The sequence below is a fragment of the Corvus brachyrhynchos genome, unplaced genomic scaffold, assembly GCF_000691975.1.
Source record: "Corvus brachyrhynchos isolate BGI_N302 unplaced genomic scaffold, ASM69197v1 scaffold246, whole genome shotgun sequence".
Classification (NCBI taxonomy): Eukaryota; Metazoa; Chordata; class Aves; order Passeriformes; family Corvidae; genus Corvus; species Corvus brachyrhynchos.
In genome coordinates, this window is record NW_008238447.1 from 1,677,623 (window position 1) to 1,695,539 (window position 17,917).

At 39.4% G+C, this 17,917-nt stretch overlaps 1 protein-coding gene across 2 annotated transcripts in view; it reads right to left on the reverse strand.

Annotated features, from left to right (window-relative positions):
- LOC103617298 (solute carrier organic anion transporter family member 1C1-like) overlaps positions 1–17,917 on the reverse strand; it is a 48,508-nt gene continuing 30,591 nt past the window's right edge. The window contains exons 1-16 of one of the 2 annotated variants that reach the window (XM_017736683.1): positions 15,959–16,077; positions 13,626–13,751; positions 12,542–12,693; positions 11,187–11,328; positions 10,968–11,100; positions 9,545–9,660; positions 8,814–8,960; positions 8,599–8,697; positions 6,896–7,141; positions 5,873–6,037; positions 5,194–5,389; positions 4,152–4,314; positions 3,297–3,481; positions 2,190–2,254; positions 1,934–2,051; positions 1–1,218 (exon numbers count right to left, since the gene is read on the reverse strand). In XM_017736683.1, coding sequence (XP_017592172.1) covers positions 1,005–1,218; positions 1,934–2,051; positions 2,190–2,254; positions 3,297–3,481; positions 4,152–4,314; positions 5,194–5,389; positions 5,873–6,037; positions 6,896–7,141; positions 8,599–8,697; positions 8,814–8,960; positions 9,545–9,660; positions 10,968–11,100; positions 11,187–11,328; positions 12,542–12,670 — 2,118 coding nt within the window. In that variant the 5' untranslated portion in view covers positions 12,671–12,693; positions 13,626–13,751; positions 15,959–16,077 and the 3' untranslated portion in view covers positions 1–1,004. Of the gene's footprint in view, positions 1,219–1,933; positions 2,052–2,189; positions 2,255–3,296; positions 3,482–4,151; positions 4,315–5,193; positions 5,390–5,872; positions 6,038–6,895; positions 7,142–8,598; positions 8,698–8,813; positions 8,961–9,544; positions 9,661–10,967; positions 11,101–11,186; positions 11,329–12,541; positions 12,694–13,625; positions 13,752–15,958; positions 16,078–17,917 lie in introns of those variants that run through there. The other variant, XR_001862744.1, reaches the window with a different exon arrangement.

Below are 17,917 nucleotides of genomic sequence, written 5' to 3' on the forward strand. Positions count from 1 at the left end.
TGCTACTCAAGTGCTCATCTTTTTATTTAAAGTAATAACAAGTTGTCAAGCTCCAAGTGACGCGAGTACAGTGAAAGAAAACCAACAAAAGCAGCTTTGAGTATATGAGCTAAAGGCTCACGCCGAGGGAATTTTAAGGTGTGTGGAAACACGGATGAGTGTTTTTCCTGCCTGATGATGAACTTGTCCCGGAATAACCAAAACTGAGTGTGAAAAACGAATCGATAGCTGCGACAGTCACTGGGGGAAACGCCGTCGTTTGAGTGCCCTCTGCCGGACACTGCGTGGCATCGCAACACAGCCACGGGTAATTCTTGTGTTTCAGAATCACTTAACTAGAAAAAAAAGTATTTTTAAATAAAATTCCCCCACTATAAGGCTTTTTTTTTTTTTTTTAAATTGTTTTCATGAAAAAGTTTCTGTATTTTTAAGCAGGCATAACCTTTTCAGCTCAGGTAAGATAAAATTCTTCTCGGAAAAATACAGCTTTTGCTAATTTTGAGATGAAAACCAGTTGCAATGATGCAATTAGATGAGGTGTTTGGCTAAATGCTTTGGCTTACTGTGAATTCTGATTGAATTTGATGGAATCAGAAAGCTGCTCTTAGCCTTGAGCTTCTCTCTCTTGTGTCAGTCCACTGCGTGGATCTCCATATACAGGATCAGGATCACTTTTTGTGGGCCTTTGGCATGTGGATGTTCTGGCAGCACCTGACCCCACTAAAAACAGCAGACTGGCTCTGTCAGAACTGCCAAGGGAGGTTTTTCTTTGTCTGTTGAGAATTTGGTTCAGTTTGTGGAACTCATTCTGTTACTGGTAACCAGGTACACATAAGGCACTTTCATACTTGTTTGTTAGTATTTATTGCTGTTGTTTGCAGTTCTGCTATTAGTTATACTCTCTCTACAGTGTTATTATTTATTATTTAGTTACTCACAGCATTGTGAATAGTGTTTCTGAAAGAAGTTGACCTGATTCACATGCCACTGGTCTAAATTGCTTTCTAAATAGAGGATTCATTCTCCGCATCAGAAGAACCTGGCAAACGTTCTTTGATCTTGCAATTGTCTTCTTTATTCATAGCAGCATCTTCTTGTCCATTCTCTAGAGGCCTGGAGTTCTTATTTTGAAAGTGTTTCTTTACCAATATATAAAAAATTATTCCAATCAAGTAGGAAGGACCTCTTAAAATTGCTGCTAAACCAAGGAAGACATACCTGTGGGACAGAGCATAGAGGATTGGGCCATTGAATTTTTCAAAAACACTGAAGAAAATCAATTTAATGGCTGCTAAGGTCCTAGTATATACAAAAAAAAAAGCTTAGGGGAAGATATTAAAACTCATTCTTTGTGCAGGATACCACAAACTGGACATTTTTACTTGCAGAAAGATAATTGCAAAGTGAAATTCCATACACATCAGAAGTGGTGACGTTTGAGTGAAACTGAGAAAAATCTATGGAACATTACCCCAAGAGACTGATAGTGTTTGGGTTTCACCAACACCTACAGCTACTCAGTACAATATTCTTGCATGGACTTTTCTCTCAAAAGTGGCCAATGCCCAAAGTTAGCATTCTCATCAGTGTGAACAAACTACCTGCAAATAAGGTAAATTTGGGTAACTTTCCTGTTTATGGTAACTCCTGAAGTCCAAGGTATTTTTAATTTGCTTTAAGTACATTAAAAATTACAACTCATTCCAGACATCTCTGTCCTGGATATTAAATTTCTTTTGCACAACATAAAAACTGACTAAAAACTGAGAGCTTAACATTTGATGTTAAGATTTTTCAATTTCAGGAATTCTGGACTGACTTAAAGCTGAGCCCAGAGTTAGTCACAGCGTTTCTGTGTGGATCACACACTACAGTGTAAGAGAACAAAGCATGTCTTTCCACAGTGAGGGTTTTGTGCCCTAATTTGCTTCACCTGTTTGCATTGGAGTCATAGAGCCTGCAAGCCCCTCGCTTCCCACAGCTGGTGTTTCCCCATTTCAAGCACGTCTTGTCGATCACTGCACCGAAATAAACTGGTGCTGGAATCCCACCTGGAAGGCAAGCAAAAATGTGACAAGATTTCATAAGAAAGACATCTTCTTAGAAATCAGCTTTATATTTTCTTAGTGGTGATTACGAGCTGCAAGAGCGGCTCTAGGTGGATTGGACTCTGCAATGATTTCTCTTACCCAGCATTCTCATAATGAGTGTGTATAGACCAACTGCGAGAGCTTTGAGCTCTGGCTGAACACATCTGAAAAAAAGGAAAAAGATGGATAAGTAAGAAGTGTTGGCCTCTTTAGAGCTTAGACATGCCTATTAAACTGCTATTAAATAACCTGAACTTAATACTCTTGTTGATGGAAAGCCAAGATTTGGAAGAAGAGTGCTTCCTTCATCTGCTGAAGTGTGTTAAGTGGTATGAAAAAGGTGAATTAATCTACTGATTTCCATCAAAAAGCTCCTGGCAAGTCCATTCACTAAGCATAATTAAGGAAGTGAAGTTTTCAAGTCATAATCAGAGTCTATCCCGACCTTATTGAAACAAGCTCTCCAACTGCCTTCACACTCAGGCATACATTTCCCTCACTTGATGGAATACTTAATGGGAAATATCCTATTGCCCTAAGACAAAAGAGTTGCAGGTAGCAGGGTTAGTGCAGCATCTTTGTGTGCTTGAATAGAATTCCTCTGTACAAAGACACATCTTGGACAGCACAAAGCCTCCTGGCAATATGCTCCTCTGTTTCGTGGGGAACTGCACTCCAGGAATCAGAAATGGGCATTGATCTTGAATTCATTATATATCCAGCCTCTGCCATCTCCTTGCACATCCAGAAATCCTGACAAATGCATGGCACTTTAAAAATCCAAGCAGAAAAAAGGGACATGTTCTGGAAAACCTGATTACACCACCATAGAACCACAGAATGGTTTGGTTTGGAATGGACCTTAAAGATCATCTTACTCCAAAACCATCCTGCTGTGGGCAGGGACACCTTCCACTAGAACAGGTTGCTCAGAGCCCCATCCAAGCTGGCCTTGAACACTTCCAGGGACGGGACAGCCACAGCTTCTCTGGGCAACCTGTGCCGGGGCCTCACCACCCTCACATGGAAGACTTTCTTCTAACCTAAACTTTCTCTCTTTCAGTTTGAACCCATTACTCCTTGTCATACCACTACAGTTCCTGATGAGCAAGAAAGTCCTTTTTTCCCTAATGTGAAGAAAAAAACATGACTTTGAAAGTCTCACTAGAAAGCCTCCACCTTTGGTACACAGCCAGCTGTACTCACCTGAACATAATCATGTACGAAGGAGTGGCTCCCAGTGCATAACAAAAGCCACCTATGACTTGTATTACTGTGTAATAAATGAACTTCATTGAACAATCATCACTTTTTGGACATTGCCCCAAGGTGGCAGAATTGTTTCCTGTCCATGAACTGTTGATTTCAAGACATCTGCAGTTATGGAAGACCTGGAAGACACAAAGCAGGTGTCTCATGAAATGGGGATTCTGTTGGAGAGAAAACAGAGTAAAGAGATAGCTCCAGACCATTTCTGTTCTGGAGTGGTCACCTGGCATCAGGAAACATGCAAATGGCACAGCCCAATGACTGGAGCTTTGTCTCTGGGACTATGGGCATTACCTCCAGCATTCCATGGCAAGCAAAAATCACTCACCCAGAAAAACAAGCAGTATCCTGACATCCCAGAGTCTCACATGGAGGAAACAAGCTGCCTTTCCTTAACCCATTTTTCATACTTAAACATTAATGATCAGTATCAGGGAAGATTCTACTCCATCTTAGTGTACTTCTACTGTTAGGTAAAACCTTATGGCAGCCAAAATGAGGTTTATGAAAGGCAAAGCATGGACAACCTTCAGGCAACATGAAACCTATCTGATTCGTGTGTTTCTACCTCTTGTCTTCAACCTACAGAAGATTAAAGTTAATATCTACAACAAGGAGGTAGGACTTTTTGCTTAATGTGCAATAACTCAGAGACATCTCTCTTTTCTGTGCTCTCTGTAACCAGAAATCAAAAATACCTTACTGACTTTGGTTTTTTTATCCTACTTAGTCCCTGATGTTACATGGAAAATAAGCTGGTAGAAAACCTCTGAAACCAAAGCAGGGTCTTACTGTGCTCTTTCCATGTCCCTCGGAAGTCTTGCACCCAGCCAGACACGCCGAAACATAGGTGATTCCATTGGCTCCACACACAGGATCCCACACATTGGAGGCACATTTGCAGTGAGAGTTGCACTCAGAAAACAAGGAATTTTTGTGGTATGGAATGGGGTTGCTTGGAAGTTAAGTTCAGACAAGTGTAAGAAATTTTTAATTCAGTGCTGAAGTCAGCAAAGTCCCTTCTCTGTGACAGCGTTGCTGTCCTGAAACCCCCTTCATATGCCCAGGCCATGTTTTCACAGCTGAGTATCTACATCTCTATTGGTCTGTTTGAGATTCCATCCTACTTGCACTGATATTAAAGTGATTACTAGATTATAGAGAATTTTAAAACAAATAAAAGCATTTCTACTGATTTTACTGACAGGTGTAGACAGAAAAGAGAAAGGAGGGAGAGGTCAATTAATTGAACTTAGAGCTAGCAACAGTTACCACAGTCCTATCAACAATATCTTTATCTGTTGGTAAAAATGCACCAGTGACAGAAACCAGATCTCCTGATCGCTGTACTTAAAAAATACTCCTCTGTTAATGCCTAGCCTAACTTTTCATGGAGGATATGAAGAATGCAGTATTCTCTTTTGCTTTCAGACCTCCTTTGTGTATTTAGCAAAAAGGGATGTCTTCCCTCATCTTCTCCTTTCTAGGTAAGTTAAGCTTATGAGCTTGCCATTTTTTCATCTCAGTGCTCCCTAAGCATATTCCCTGGTCCACCATTTACATTCTTAGTGAAAACACTGCACAGCAATACCCCCACCCTCCCCCAGCAAAACAACCTACATTGCTAATGATGCAATTCCTAATTAATCTTTAACCAGCATTGGGCTTTGTCACGCTGACACTCTGCTGACCAACAAAACTACCCCAATGACATGTGGCAGTGTTCACTTTCTCTCAAGTATTGCAAAAGCATGTTTCTCTTTTAGCCTTGATGTCACAGTACATTTTTTGAGAACTATGGAGAAAACCACAATCTTTTCTATTTTATACTCACCCTTCATAGGACACTGTCATCCCTGCCACCACATAGTTATCACAGCCAACAAAAAAGTGCAATAAACTGATGGCATAGGCCAAAAATGACATGGTAAATGAAAACTTTGTTGCACTAATGATGCCCATTTTGTACTTTTTCATTATAAGTCCTCCTAGGAAAATTCCAAGACTCACAGGAGGTAAGGATGTCACTCCTGAAAGAGATTATAGAAGGGGAATGTTAGAATTAAAGAATTGTTATGGTCTTAAGAGCCAAAGTCTGTCCTTAGTTTGTCCCTGGCAGCTTCATGGTCTGTTATGACTTCAGGAAGGTTTGTGTTCAGTCCAACCCCTGGGTTGCATATGCTGTTTTTGAAGTGCCTAACCCTCCAAACCCACTTCCATTGCAAGGAACTTGTTAGATGCTTCAGCAACTAAAACTTCCCCACAGCACTCATTGCATATTTGGGGTGCCCTTGCTATAGATATAGTATCAATGCAATGTAATGTTAATATAATTTAAAAATTTCTTATGGTCCCATAAGCACACAACCCGTGTTTTTTATAATTTAGGTTCAGGTCACACCACCATTTACTTCAACCTGTTCTGCAAGGAATTCAGCTCCAGATAAAACACACGAGAACCTTTCCTCATGCACTCCTTACAGCACAAGCAGTCCTTGCACAGTGTAACTCACCTATTATAAAGTTGGATTTGGATGTAGATTGTCCATACTGCTGTTCCATATACTTTGGTTTGTAAGTGAAGAAACCAATAAAACCACTGAACTGTAACAGTGAGCAACACAAAAACGTAAAGTACATTCGATTACCCAATACTTTTTTCAGGGAGGTATAGAAATCTGAAAGAAAGGGACATATGAGTGGGCATTGAAAGATGCATGGCATAATTACTGGTGAGTAACCCGCAAAACTTAGGGCAAGGTTCTGCTCTCAGCTGTCCAAGTGCAGGTTGTACTGATCTTCATTTGCATGAGGGTATCTGAAAGCAAAATCAGGTTCTTGAAAAACACCAGAGGTTGAGATACAGGAAGAGAATCCTAAAAGAAGACAGAAGTATAGGTTAAGGCCTGGGTGCTCTATTGAGATATGTACATGAAGACTGAAGGGCTCCACACAGCACAGACTTGTTCAGCTTGCATGAATATTATCACAGGCTCAAGGCTAAGTGCAAACTGCCTTGGTGGAGATATCCAGTGTCTTGCACTGGGATCTAAACAAAAAATTTGACAAATGAAGCAAAGTCACCTCTTTCCATCACCTTTCCACCATTTTTGTGGCCTAAGGACTGCACAACCAGAGCTATTCAAGCCTGATGTATTTTCATCAGGTACCAATATGCTTCAGAGTTTCCATGAACTCTCTCAGATGAATAATTTGTCTTTCCATATTGCAAAAGGAGCCGTTATTGTTTCCTTTATATTCAAATACAGAAACACTTTTCTACTGTTCAAATTTCTTCCAGCACAAAATTTTAGAGGTAGGTGCCTCTCAGGTGATGATTTATTGCAGGTGATGCATGCAGAACCTCAGAGTCCTTTTACTTCTAATAATTTTTGGTGGATCTTTCCTTTCCTGGAGATAGCTGCCTGGTTTAGATGGAAGTGCAGGGGAGGCAAAATGTTTTGCAGAACTGTTACATTCCCTATGTGTGTTTTGCCTACTGCTTTTCACATTTATTCAACATGAGAAACACTTGCCTTTCAGCATTACTGACCACTTCCTTGGCTTAGTTTTTTCAGGAGAAAGTTTATTCCTCGAGGAACCCATGTTTTCCAAGAGACCACGTGAAGTTTTGTCCTTATTGGCTTTCTCTGGCTTTTTCAGACTCTTTGGCAGGAAGCAAAATGGAATAGCAGATAGGAAACTGGCTGCTCCACCTATTAAAAAGCCAAGCCACCATGCTCCCACCCAGCGGGAATCCTGTGGGGTGATAGTGATGCTCCCTAGAAATGAGGGAAACAGGCACAAGTTACCCCAGTGAAGAAGCTGAACCTTCCCAACCTTTGTCTGCTATGACAGCTACATTTTATAGTGTCTGACTTCCAACAATAATGAGGGAAGATCCATGCAGTGAAAGCATCAGGAATCATACCCTGAATGGTGTTATGGAATCACAGATTGTTTTGGATTGGAAGGTACCCTAAAGCTCATCTTGTTCCAAAACCCTGCCATGGGCAGGGACACCTTCCAGTACACCAGGTTGGTCTGAGACCCATCCAACCTGTCCTTGAACACTTCCAGGGATGGGGCATCCAAATCTTCTCTGGACAACTGGTTCCTGTGACCTACCATCCTCACAGGGAAGAATTTCTTCCTCACATCTAATCTAAACTTACTCTCTTTGGGTTTGAAGCCATTCCTGTTTGTCCAGTGCTATTTTATCTGCCATTCTACACCTTTTACTGACTGATGTTTTGTGGCAGACATGGCAACACCAAGGTCCTTACCCAACACGTGGGAAACCAAAGGGGTGGCAGACAGGCCTCAAGTGTGGTGTGCTTTTTAGGCTGATACCTTTCTCCTGAGACCATCCTCTGCTCTCCTGAATTGTGTAGGTTACTAACAAGCAACTGGACATTCTCTGTAGTGTCAGCGAAATTAGCCACGGCTTTAAATGGATTGCAAGGCAGATGAGAGCAGCTGGTTGTATTTTTATGATTGTTAATTCTGGCATGTTTCACAAGACTTTTCCTAGCATGACTGGAATTGGCTCACTGTCTTTACTCTTAAATAAAATCAAACACTGGCTTAACAGAAGGCAAAGACAAAATAGTTCACCTGTGTAACTACAGGATTCTGAACATCTGAAAACTTCTCTGTCCTGCTAGAAAAACAAGATCACTGAAAGGGAACAGGATGAAGGACCACAGCCACCACTTACAGGGATTGCCATGTCCCCTCTGGCATTGTGCAGATGTCAATACTTACACACGTTTTCACTTCATCTGAATAAGCAAGGGGTGGGAAAAAGTGTATAATGTGCTGCAAAAACTATGTGAAATGTAAATAATGTAAAATACTCAGTGGAATGGGTGGATAATTCCCCCAAACTGTAAAGCTACTGCGCTAGCAGAATCTTTTTGTTAAAATTCAAGTTTAGAAAAAAATCTTGGTTCTGTGAGAGTTCTTGGTACTAATAGAGTTAAGTGTGTATTACAATCCTTTAATCTTAAAGGACAGTTCTAAAATATGCTCTCAGTCTAATTCTGTCTTCACTCTAAAAGCTTTTAGTAATTCAGTAAAATTTTAATAAATTATACAATTTAAAAAATTAAATAAATATAATTAAAATATAAAATATATGAATATAATTAATATAATGAGAACATATGCAACTGTTTATATGAACTTCTTATGAACAAGTATTAGCTTACTTTCACTTTTCCTCCTTTTTGCTTACCTAAATCCACAAATCCAATATCCACGTACAGTTTCGCACATAGAGATCCCAACAGGAAACCAAACATTGGGCCCATCATGGCTATTGTGTGCAAACATGCTGAAAATACAATGAAGCAGATGCTAGTACCCTCTAATGGCTGGATGTTGTCTTCTGCAGAGGGTGATCAACCTGTTATACTATGACTCTCTCAGTTTACTTCATGTTGAGATTACCTACATACACAGGAACATTCTCTTCTTTAGCAAAATCATCGAGATAAGAGATGCCCAGTGGTGTTATTGGTGTCTCACCAATCCCACGTAACATGTTTCCCAGTAAGATATATATCCACATATATGATGATGGTTCCTTCTCACAGCCTGCAGATGAGAGTTAACACCTTTGTAATAAAATATTTGAATGGGAAACAGTGAAACATCACAGGAAATGTAGCGCATTAAATGATTATAGCTTAGAATTCAAGGCATTAAGAACATTTTCCTTATGGAAGATAAATGAAATGCTGTCAACCCCATTATAACTTTTCGTGATCTTTTAATAACACTTTCTTCTTCCTCCATTGCATTTGATTTCTAAAAATACAGGTAAGTATCACCCATCAGAAAAAATGCTCATTAAAAAACATAACTTACTGATATTTTCATAAATATATTACCTGGCATATATAATGTATCTTTAATGTGAGAAGTTTGAGATGGTTTCTGGTGCAAAGAAGAGGAACTTGGCTCATTCTCTACCTGTGTCCCATACAAGGAACACATAGAACAGCTGTATTCCATATTGTAAGGAGGATAATAGGAATCTCCATTTATTTCTGTTAAACTCTGTGCAGTTTCATGTCCTATTTCTTCCACTCCCCAGCTCCAGGTCCTGGGTAACTGAATCCTTGCAACCAAGGATAAAACAAGCTCCTGTATTTGTACTTTCATTTACAGTTCCTTACCTGATAGCGAAACTTCCAGGACAGTGTCATTCACATCTTGATGTAGGGAACAGGGATTTATGCTGGTGGTTAAGTTGGCTGAAGAAGCCGTATGTGATGTTGTCTCATACTTGTAGCTGCAAACACACAACAGTAGGTTTAGAAACAGTGCTCACTGGGGAAACACCAGTGTGGTAGGGCTGGAACCATTTGGCTGCTGTTTCCCTAAAGAGAAACGTATCTTTGATTAAATATCAATTCAAAGTGCTACTGAAGGAGCAAATAAGATTATTTAAGAACATTTTAGAAAACTGAAATACTAAAATGAAGAACAAATAAGACTTAGAATTCTCTGTCTGGAAGGCATAACATTTTAAGCTGGAAAATACAAAAGGGCTTGTGAAAGTATTTCAGATGGGATTGAATTTTTGGTGTCTAAATTTAGGGCCAGGTCCAAGTAAACTCCCCATGTTGACCTGACAGCCAAGGAGAAGAAGAATGTCTTGAGTTTGAGCAAAGGTCCCCTTTTCATCTTTGATATACATTTGGTCAGTTCAGCTGCTTTAGCATGATCCCTTTCCCAGAAACAAGTGCTGCTGAGAGGCAAAGTACAATTAGCTTTGGCAGAACAACATGGTAAAGCACACATTCTGCTTCAAGGAGCTGCCCTGTCTCAGACCAGGCAGGCTTATTTTTCAGGTTGAAACAAAGAGCAGTCATCAGGAGAGACAGTGCAGAGAAGCTCTACAAATTTTCAGGCCCATGTTCATGAGCTGCCTAGCATAGACAAGTATGATACATGGTCTGTCTTAAAGAGTGAAAAACTGATGAAAAGTCTGCAAGATCCACTAACATGAAAGAAAGCATTACTCAGTTTTCTTTTTGCACTAGTATACCTAAAAATATTCCTATATATTTAAGAAATCAACATAAATATGTCTTTCTCTATTAGCTATCCCTGTGCCCAAGCTATGGCTAGAAACATTAGCACATACAAGTATAATGCAGTAATTCTCTGAGCCTGCAGAAAATGAATAAAAATTAACCAGATACAGAAAATCAGTTTAACCAGGCATGTGCATTTGGATCAGGAAAAAACCTAGTATGAGTTCTACCAGCACTGATCCGTCTGCAGGCTCTAGCATAATTTCCTTCTTTGCCTCCTTTCTGAACAAGCCTGAGTGGAAACTAAAGCATTGTGATTGTCCCATTTTTTCCAGGAGTTGAACTTTCACTTCAGAAGAGCTGTATTTTTTAAATGAACAGTCACCATCACAATAGTAATGTGTGTGTGTGTCACGTGTGCTTCATTGCACATGGAAGTGAGGTTCTACAGGCCTTTGGAAATCTAAGGCTAAATGTAGACCAAGTTTCATTTAAAAACCAGAAAGCAGAATGCAATTCCAATGTTAGGTTACCCAAATTAACCATGATTAGTACTTACTATCCCATGAAGAAATGAGGCATTGCTGATAAAAAGCATCCCAAAGCCATAGTAAAGCATCCCACAGCTATTACTTTTGGCCTATGAAGCTTAGCTCCAAAGTAGCTTACGAATGCAATCACCAGCAGGTTACCTGCAAGGTAATGAACCAGAATTAGTGCCAGATGCTGTCTCATGTTTCTCTGAGCAGTTTTCTGCATGTTAGGGAATGTCCATTACCCATCTCAAAGCTCCCGTCGATGAAACCTGCAGTAGATGACGTCAGGTCAAACCTTCGTTCAATCTGAGTGATGGAGCTTTTCATTATCGTACCACACAAAGCTTTACTGAAGTAGCTGAATGACAGAGCAGCCAGAAATATCTGGAGAAAGATTCAGACAGAAAATGGGAGGTAGAGGCAGGAAAACTGGTCACAGAGGGATCAAATATATTTAAAGCTGTGTGGAACAATCACCATCATTACATATATTTGTTACTCCAATTGCAGTGGCAAAGTTACATCTTAACCCAAATTACCTTTTGGTTGGGTCATGCGTCCCTTATTTTAGGCCAATTCATAACTGATTCTAGCTCAGTCATATGGCATCAAAATAAAGGCTTTATGCCAGTTTTTATGATACATCAGTATGAGGAATGTGGTAGTGACTGATTGAGTTCATCTCCGTGTCATATGATATATTTTGAAATGTTGCCTATTTACCATATATCTCACAAGGAAAAGCTTAATACTCTTTGTAGTTTGACTGTTTCTTCCACCAACACACATTGTGGCTTTTGCAAATAAAGATTTATTTGGTAAAATGTTTAAGTTTGTTTAAATATTATCCAGCTATTTCCACATAGTCTAAAAACCAAATAGACTTATTGCTCACTGGGCAAGAGTTCCAATACAACAGAAACTTGGGTAACTAAACAAAGTAAATATAGGTATAGACATTGCAATACTATCCACTGTAAGAAATGAAGCCAATCTGGGAAGTAAAAGCTTGAAAATTGGTGTATTTACTCTCTTTTTGTTAGGAATGAAGAGAAAAATCTCCAAGTGTGGGGTCTTTCCTGACATGTTCTATATTTCCTGAGCTTGACTGGCAAAAATCCAAGAATCACCCTTCGTGCCTTATGCCAGCAGTGCTCTCAGAGGGTTTGGCTGCAATCACAAACTGCTGATAAGCATGAAAACACAAACAAAAATTACTGGGGTAGTTTGGGTTTTAAAATGCAATCCTCAGGTCAGCCACAAAACATTTGACGAAATATGGTTCACCTCGCCTTATTTTGACCCTACAAGAATGGTGGTGACAGCAACCTCCAGGCAAGTGCATTGTAGGCACCTAATTGAGGCTCGTTCAAGTCTTCCACTTGAAGTAACTTATGAGTAAATATGGTAGATCATGAATTTTTACTTTCTTTAGAAAAAAGATAAGATCTGACCATCCCCTGTACCTCTAGTGCGTATCCAGTTCCACAAAAGATAGGGGGAGCAGGAGTGAAGGAATTTGGCATGTCACATCTTGAACAACATTTCTTAACAGATAACAATGGTAATTCATGGTGATATTGCTATGGCACCAAACCTTCAATCCAGTGGGAGAGGAAATCTTTTTGACTGGTGGAATTTTGTTTCCTTCATCATCCAAAAGCTGGTCAGGTTCTGCTTCCTGATTTGAGTCATTGACATTGCTGGGTTTGGTTTCCGCTGTCATGACTGATTTCTTTACTGAGTGATCTGAACTCAAGAGAAAACAGTAATAAATACAAAAGCACATATGCCAAAATAGAGCTGCTTAAGGACCTCTCTGATGAATCTGGTGAAACTAATTATAGGAAAATGTGGAGATGTTGAAACTGAACCTTTCTATGGAAAATTATTTGACTCAACGACTTGTATGTTTCAAAGTGTGTATTTGTTTAAATCCCGAAGTGTCTAGTTTTGACACCTTTTTTTTAAGAGACATGAGCACCCCCCTTTCTACCTTGTCCTGTCTTTTAATGCTAAAAAGGCAGTTTTGATGGAGGAGTAAGAGACAAAGTCTCTGTCCAAAAATAAAGTACAAGGGTCAACAAAGCATCAGTGCTGAAGTACAGGGAGTCCTAGGAAGCTCTAAATTTGCAGGCCATGTGGCTTAGAATTCAGTCGTCAATTTGGTAAAATCTGTAGCAGCACTGTACCATCCAATTTATTCCTTTTCACTGGCTTGTTGGAAACAATTCTTAGTGACAAAACAATTTATTATTTCAGCTAACTGGCCTCCTGTAAGAATATTACATGGTTTTTTTTCCTCTTGCAATAATACGCAGGGTATCCCTGATCTCTTTCTGTTTGCAGAGTGCTGTCTATATGCCCAGATGCATGAAATGATCTGCAACTCAGCAGTTCAGCAGAAGTGCTCCAGTTCCCTCAGAAACTTCCTGTAGCCATAGACAATGATACATCCTTTGATACATCATAATGTTTTAGTGCTGAAAGCCTTGTTTTGTTATTAAGTTGTGTTTTGGTTTATTGCAATGAATAGGTCAATATTTCTTTTTTTTTCCTCAGCTTTTTAAAACTCTGTATCTGAGTGATGGATAACAGCTAAAAAATACACTTCAGGGAAAAGCTGTTGAGGAAGTTAGATATCTGTTTGCAAAGTTTATTTAAAGAATGAAAACACTTGCCTGTTTGTGCAACTCCTACTACAAACAGAACAGATTTCTCAAGGACGATCCAGAAGCCACTGCAGAACCCCTTGGAAAAAAATGGGTCACTTGAAAAAAGCAATCTTCATCTGCAAATCTTCAGATCTGCAAGTAGGAGTATTGCATATTCTATTAGAGAATTGAAATTAATGCCCTGAAGTCAGAACTCAGAAATCACAGCTCAGAAGATCTGATTTGTTTCACCTTTCACAATACTCTCCTCATTTGAGAAAAGGGTGAAAAAGAGAGAGAGGGGGAACAAATCGCACAAAGAGAGGTTTATATGCTTGAATGCAGCTGAAAAAAGTTGGATGAACTTTTGCAATGCTGGAAAAGGTCCATCTGCTTTCCCACTGCTAATATCTACTTCCCAAACTCTTCTGTGGCTGTGCTGTAAGTCTGGGTCAGCACATGCATCAGGACCAAAAAAATTAGTTTCTCCTTCCCCTTGGCTACTCAGATAGATAGGAACAAGAAGTAGAGAAAGGATTTCTCCAAGAGTGCACAGCTACCAACAAAAAATGTTACGAAATAAAATTACTGGTGCTCAGGAAAAGTTGGTACACAAATACTTTTGAGCATCTGGTCCTCTGAAATTCACCTGTCTTTGTGTAACCTGAAGATATAAACACCTCCTTGTAATTATGATACATTGATGGCTACAATAATATGCAATATCATTGCAGGTCACAGGACAGGAGAAGTAGCTTTTTTTTGAGGGTTTAAAGGTACAGCATGACTTAGAATCTGCTGGCAGTGTCTCCTCCCACCCTCAGATGACCCTGACCTATACCAATATCAGCTGGAGATGGATGAGATGAGGGCTGGGGAAATTCCAGGCCACAAGAGCATTAGAAAAAAAAGATGAAAGGTCAATTCACAATTGATGCCAACATACAGTAGCTGCTGAGCCCGATAACTTTAAGTATTGATAAAGTTGCTATTTTAGTTTTTTTCAATTAGCATTTCCTTCCATGTTTAATAAATCAAGGGTCTGGTTAAAAGTGTGAAGTATGAAAGCAAAAGTATGAAGCTTTCTGCACCAAATGTGCCCTTTCACTAATATGAGTTCTCTAAAACTACCATTCTTTGCCTGCACAAGCCACTCTTCTGTAATAGGGATCTGAGAGAGTTGCATTTGCAGAAAGACAAGATCAGGCAAGTAAGGTATTGGTATTGTTAAGGTAGTCAATCAACCCAAACAAAAATTAACCTGTCTTTATTCTTAGGGGAAGAAAACAAACCTCTTCCCAAAAAACAAGCAAAAAGAAAAAAAAATCCACTAAAAACTTCTAAGTGGTACAGACAGATGAAATTTAACACTCAGTTCACTTTTTAGGACATTTGACAAATTCACTTGATTTTATGCTCAATACAGTCTCTTCTGAGAACGACTTTGGGTGTGGAAAAATCAAGGGTCTTAACCAACAATCAGTTTGGATTATTTGTGTTGCTGGGAGCAGACAGCTTCCACAACATCATGGGAAATCATTCAGCAACTTGCAATTCAATTGCAGAGTGAATACAGCCAGCCTTGCAAAGGACAGGTGCAGATTTATTCAGTGCTTCAGGGGACATGATCTTATAGGGGCCATGGCCTAATTCTGGGCCTATTCAGTAGATCTATTCCTTACTGGATAAAAAAAAAAACCACCAGCTTTGTTTTATACCCCCTAATTATATGCAAATTATAATAAATAAGAACATAAGTTAAAAAACTTCAGCATGAATAACAGGTAATTAGTTTACAAAGGTCAAGACACCAGTTTGCTGCTGGTTTTGTAGACTCTTATAAAAGAAAAATATAGTGATGTTTGAGGACCTTTAAGAATCCAGCAAAGACAGTCTAAGTCTTTGGGCTGATTATCACCACAGTTACACTCTCAGGGACTGTGACATCACCCAGTAGAAGAGCAAATGGCAAATCAAGAGCCACATTTCCTCCAGTAATTTATGGAACTGTAATGATTTACACTAACTGCAGTGCTAATCCAATTGTCTCACTGATTTTTAAATACAATCACAACAAGACCTTTTAAGTTCACCTAATATGAAAAGTGAGTATCACAGAGCTGTGCAGACATCAATGCTGCTTGCATTGTCCACAACATACAATGCTTACAGTTCAGAGACACACATACGGTGCATAATGCCATCATTAAAGCAATGACACTTTCGCCAGGACTGTCACTGGTGTTACCGACTACAGCAAATGCAACTGGTAGCACACAGGTCGTGTTCAATAGCTGCAAACACTAATGGCAACATTTTAAAGTCAAGACAAACAAAAAGAATATTAAAGAGGTTCCTACCTAGGTTCTGCATCCACAACAACAGCAGTTATACTATCACATAAATGCTCAAAAGTCAGAGTATTCGCTCCTTAAGCAAAGCTCTGCTGGTACTTGGTAGAAGAATCATTAACTTCCAACACAAACCAATGTTTTAATCTTGTCTCCTCCCAGTTCTGCCCTCTGTTAAAGGTCCCAAAATCCATGTTTATCCACAGCGGTCAAAAGTTAATTAGGAAGAAGACGTGCAAGTGTGTTCCTTTTGCACATTCTTGTGAAGCATCTTTTTTTTTTTCCTGACCTTGTCTAGATTATAATGGTTCACACCTTCCTGATGTTTAAAAACGTGGTGCCCCAGCTTTGGAAATATCCCTGTTTCCAATGCATTTTGTTAGGAAGTTTCATTTTCACAGTCTATGGCTAAAGTCCATTCAGCTCAGATCTGCTAGAGCCAGCCAAGGACTCTCACGAAGAGAAAATATAATACCTTGGATATATGGAGTAAAACGGGTGTTCAAGAATCATTTATGCTTAGAATACTGTTCAGATTTATAGTTTAGTGCTATTAACAGCACAGGCAGGGCTATGTGTACTTTGGAGCAGCCCTTTATCTACTTACAACCCTTGTTCAAGGAAACCAGAGCAGGTTTCCTGAGAGATAATTTATTTGATTGTGCCCCTGCTGTGCATTCTGCCTGATTACTGAGAGTAACTGTAGTTAAAAGATAAGTTATTCTTGAGGCAGGTGAGGTATGAATACTGTCTGCCCGGATGTTACACCACAATACTCCACTCCTGGTAGTTCTTGCCCCCTTCCCTGCCACCACTTTTATCACATCACTGGCCATTTCATCATAGAAATCAACCAGCTTAGTCAGACCTTGATTTATCCTTGATAAATCCGTGCTGGCTCTTCCAAATCACCAGTCCATTGTGTCCAATAATGGCTTCAATCTTAACTTGGTCTATAATCTTCCATAAATTTCTGCTGCTATTTTATTGATTCATTTTGGTTGTAAATTTTTGTGCAGAACAAGTTTTAGTTTTCCATGACTGAGTGATTCATCATTGCAGAGAAAATCCATGGTTTTACATGATGACTGCATCCATTATATTTAAGCCTGAATGAAAAAACAACCACCATTGCAATCACTGCAATTTTTCTAAAAGAGCTATTCCTCACAGTCAGAGCATTACTTAGCATCAAGTACATGCAAGAGGTGGAAACTCATGGTCCTATAACAGATGTGGGCCTCTTTTTAATCAGCATTAGTGATCCTTCAAGTCCTGTTGTGGCATAAAGCTTCGACCACCCTGTGCTGGTTTGGACAAATTTGGAGGAAAATATCCTCTGATAGAAGGCAGGTTACAACCACCCCCCCCACCACCAGGTTCGGGAAAAAAAAATTTCCTTGGAGTGATGCCATGAAGATTTTTTGCCTTTTCTTTTATACCCTTGTTATACCTTTTTTACAACTTCTGTATTCTTACTGCTTTCTGTCTACATTCTTAGACTTGTTTGTCAAGCTGAGAGATTAAACATTTTAGAAGCTTTGTATTTAGGGATCAGTGTGCCCCAGACCCCAAGGTCCTCTCCAGAACACACGCCAGAAACTAAGATAGAATCAACCAGGGGAAGGTTCCTTGGGGAGGGGGGCTCATTGAAGCCTCTCTTTGGGGAATTTTTGATAGATATGCTAATTAGTAACACCTATAATATTATATCAGATCTTTTGGGGGTGCATTGTGGGGTGCATTTCAGTGCATTTGACCTGGACATGTGGACCTAAGGATCCTCAAAATAAACACCAAGGTAAAATCCCTTTTCTCCTTCTAACCATGTTTGACTCTTGATTTTAAGACCAAGAAAAGCCATCAGGAGGAAAGTGAAAGAGATAAAAAAATATTTATTTAATAAACACACAGGAAAAGGATAATAATGCTAAATAATAAAACCTCTCGCTGTGGAGAGAAACCTGG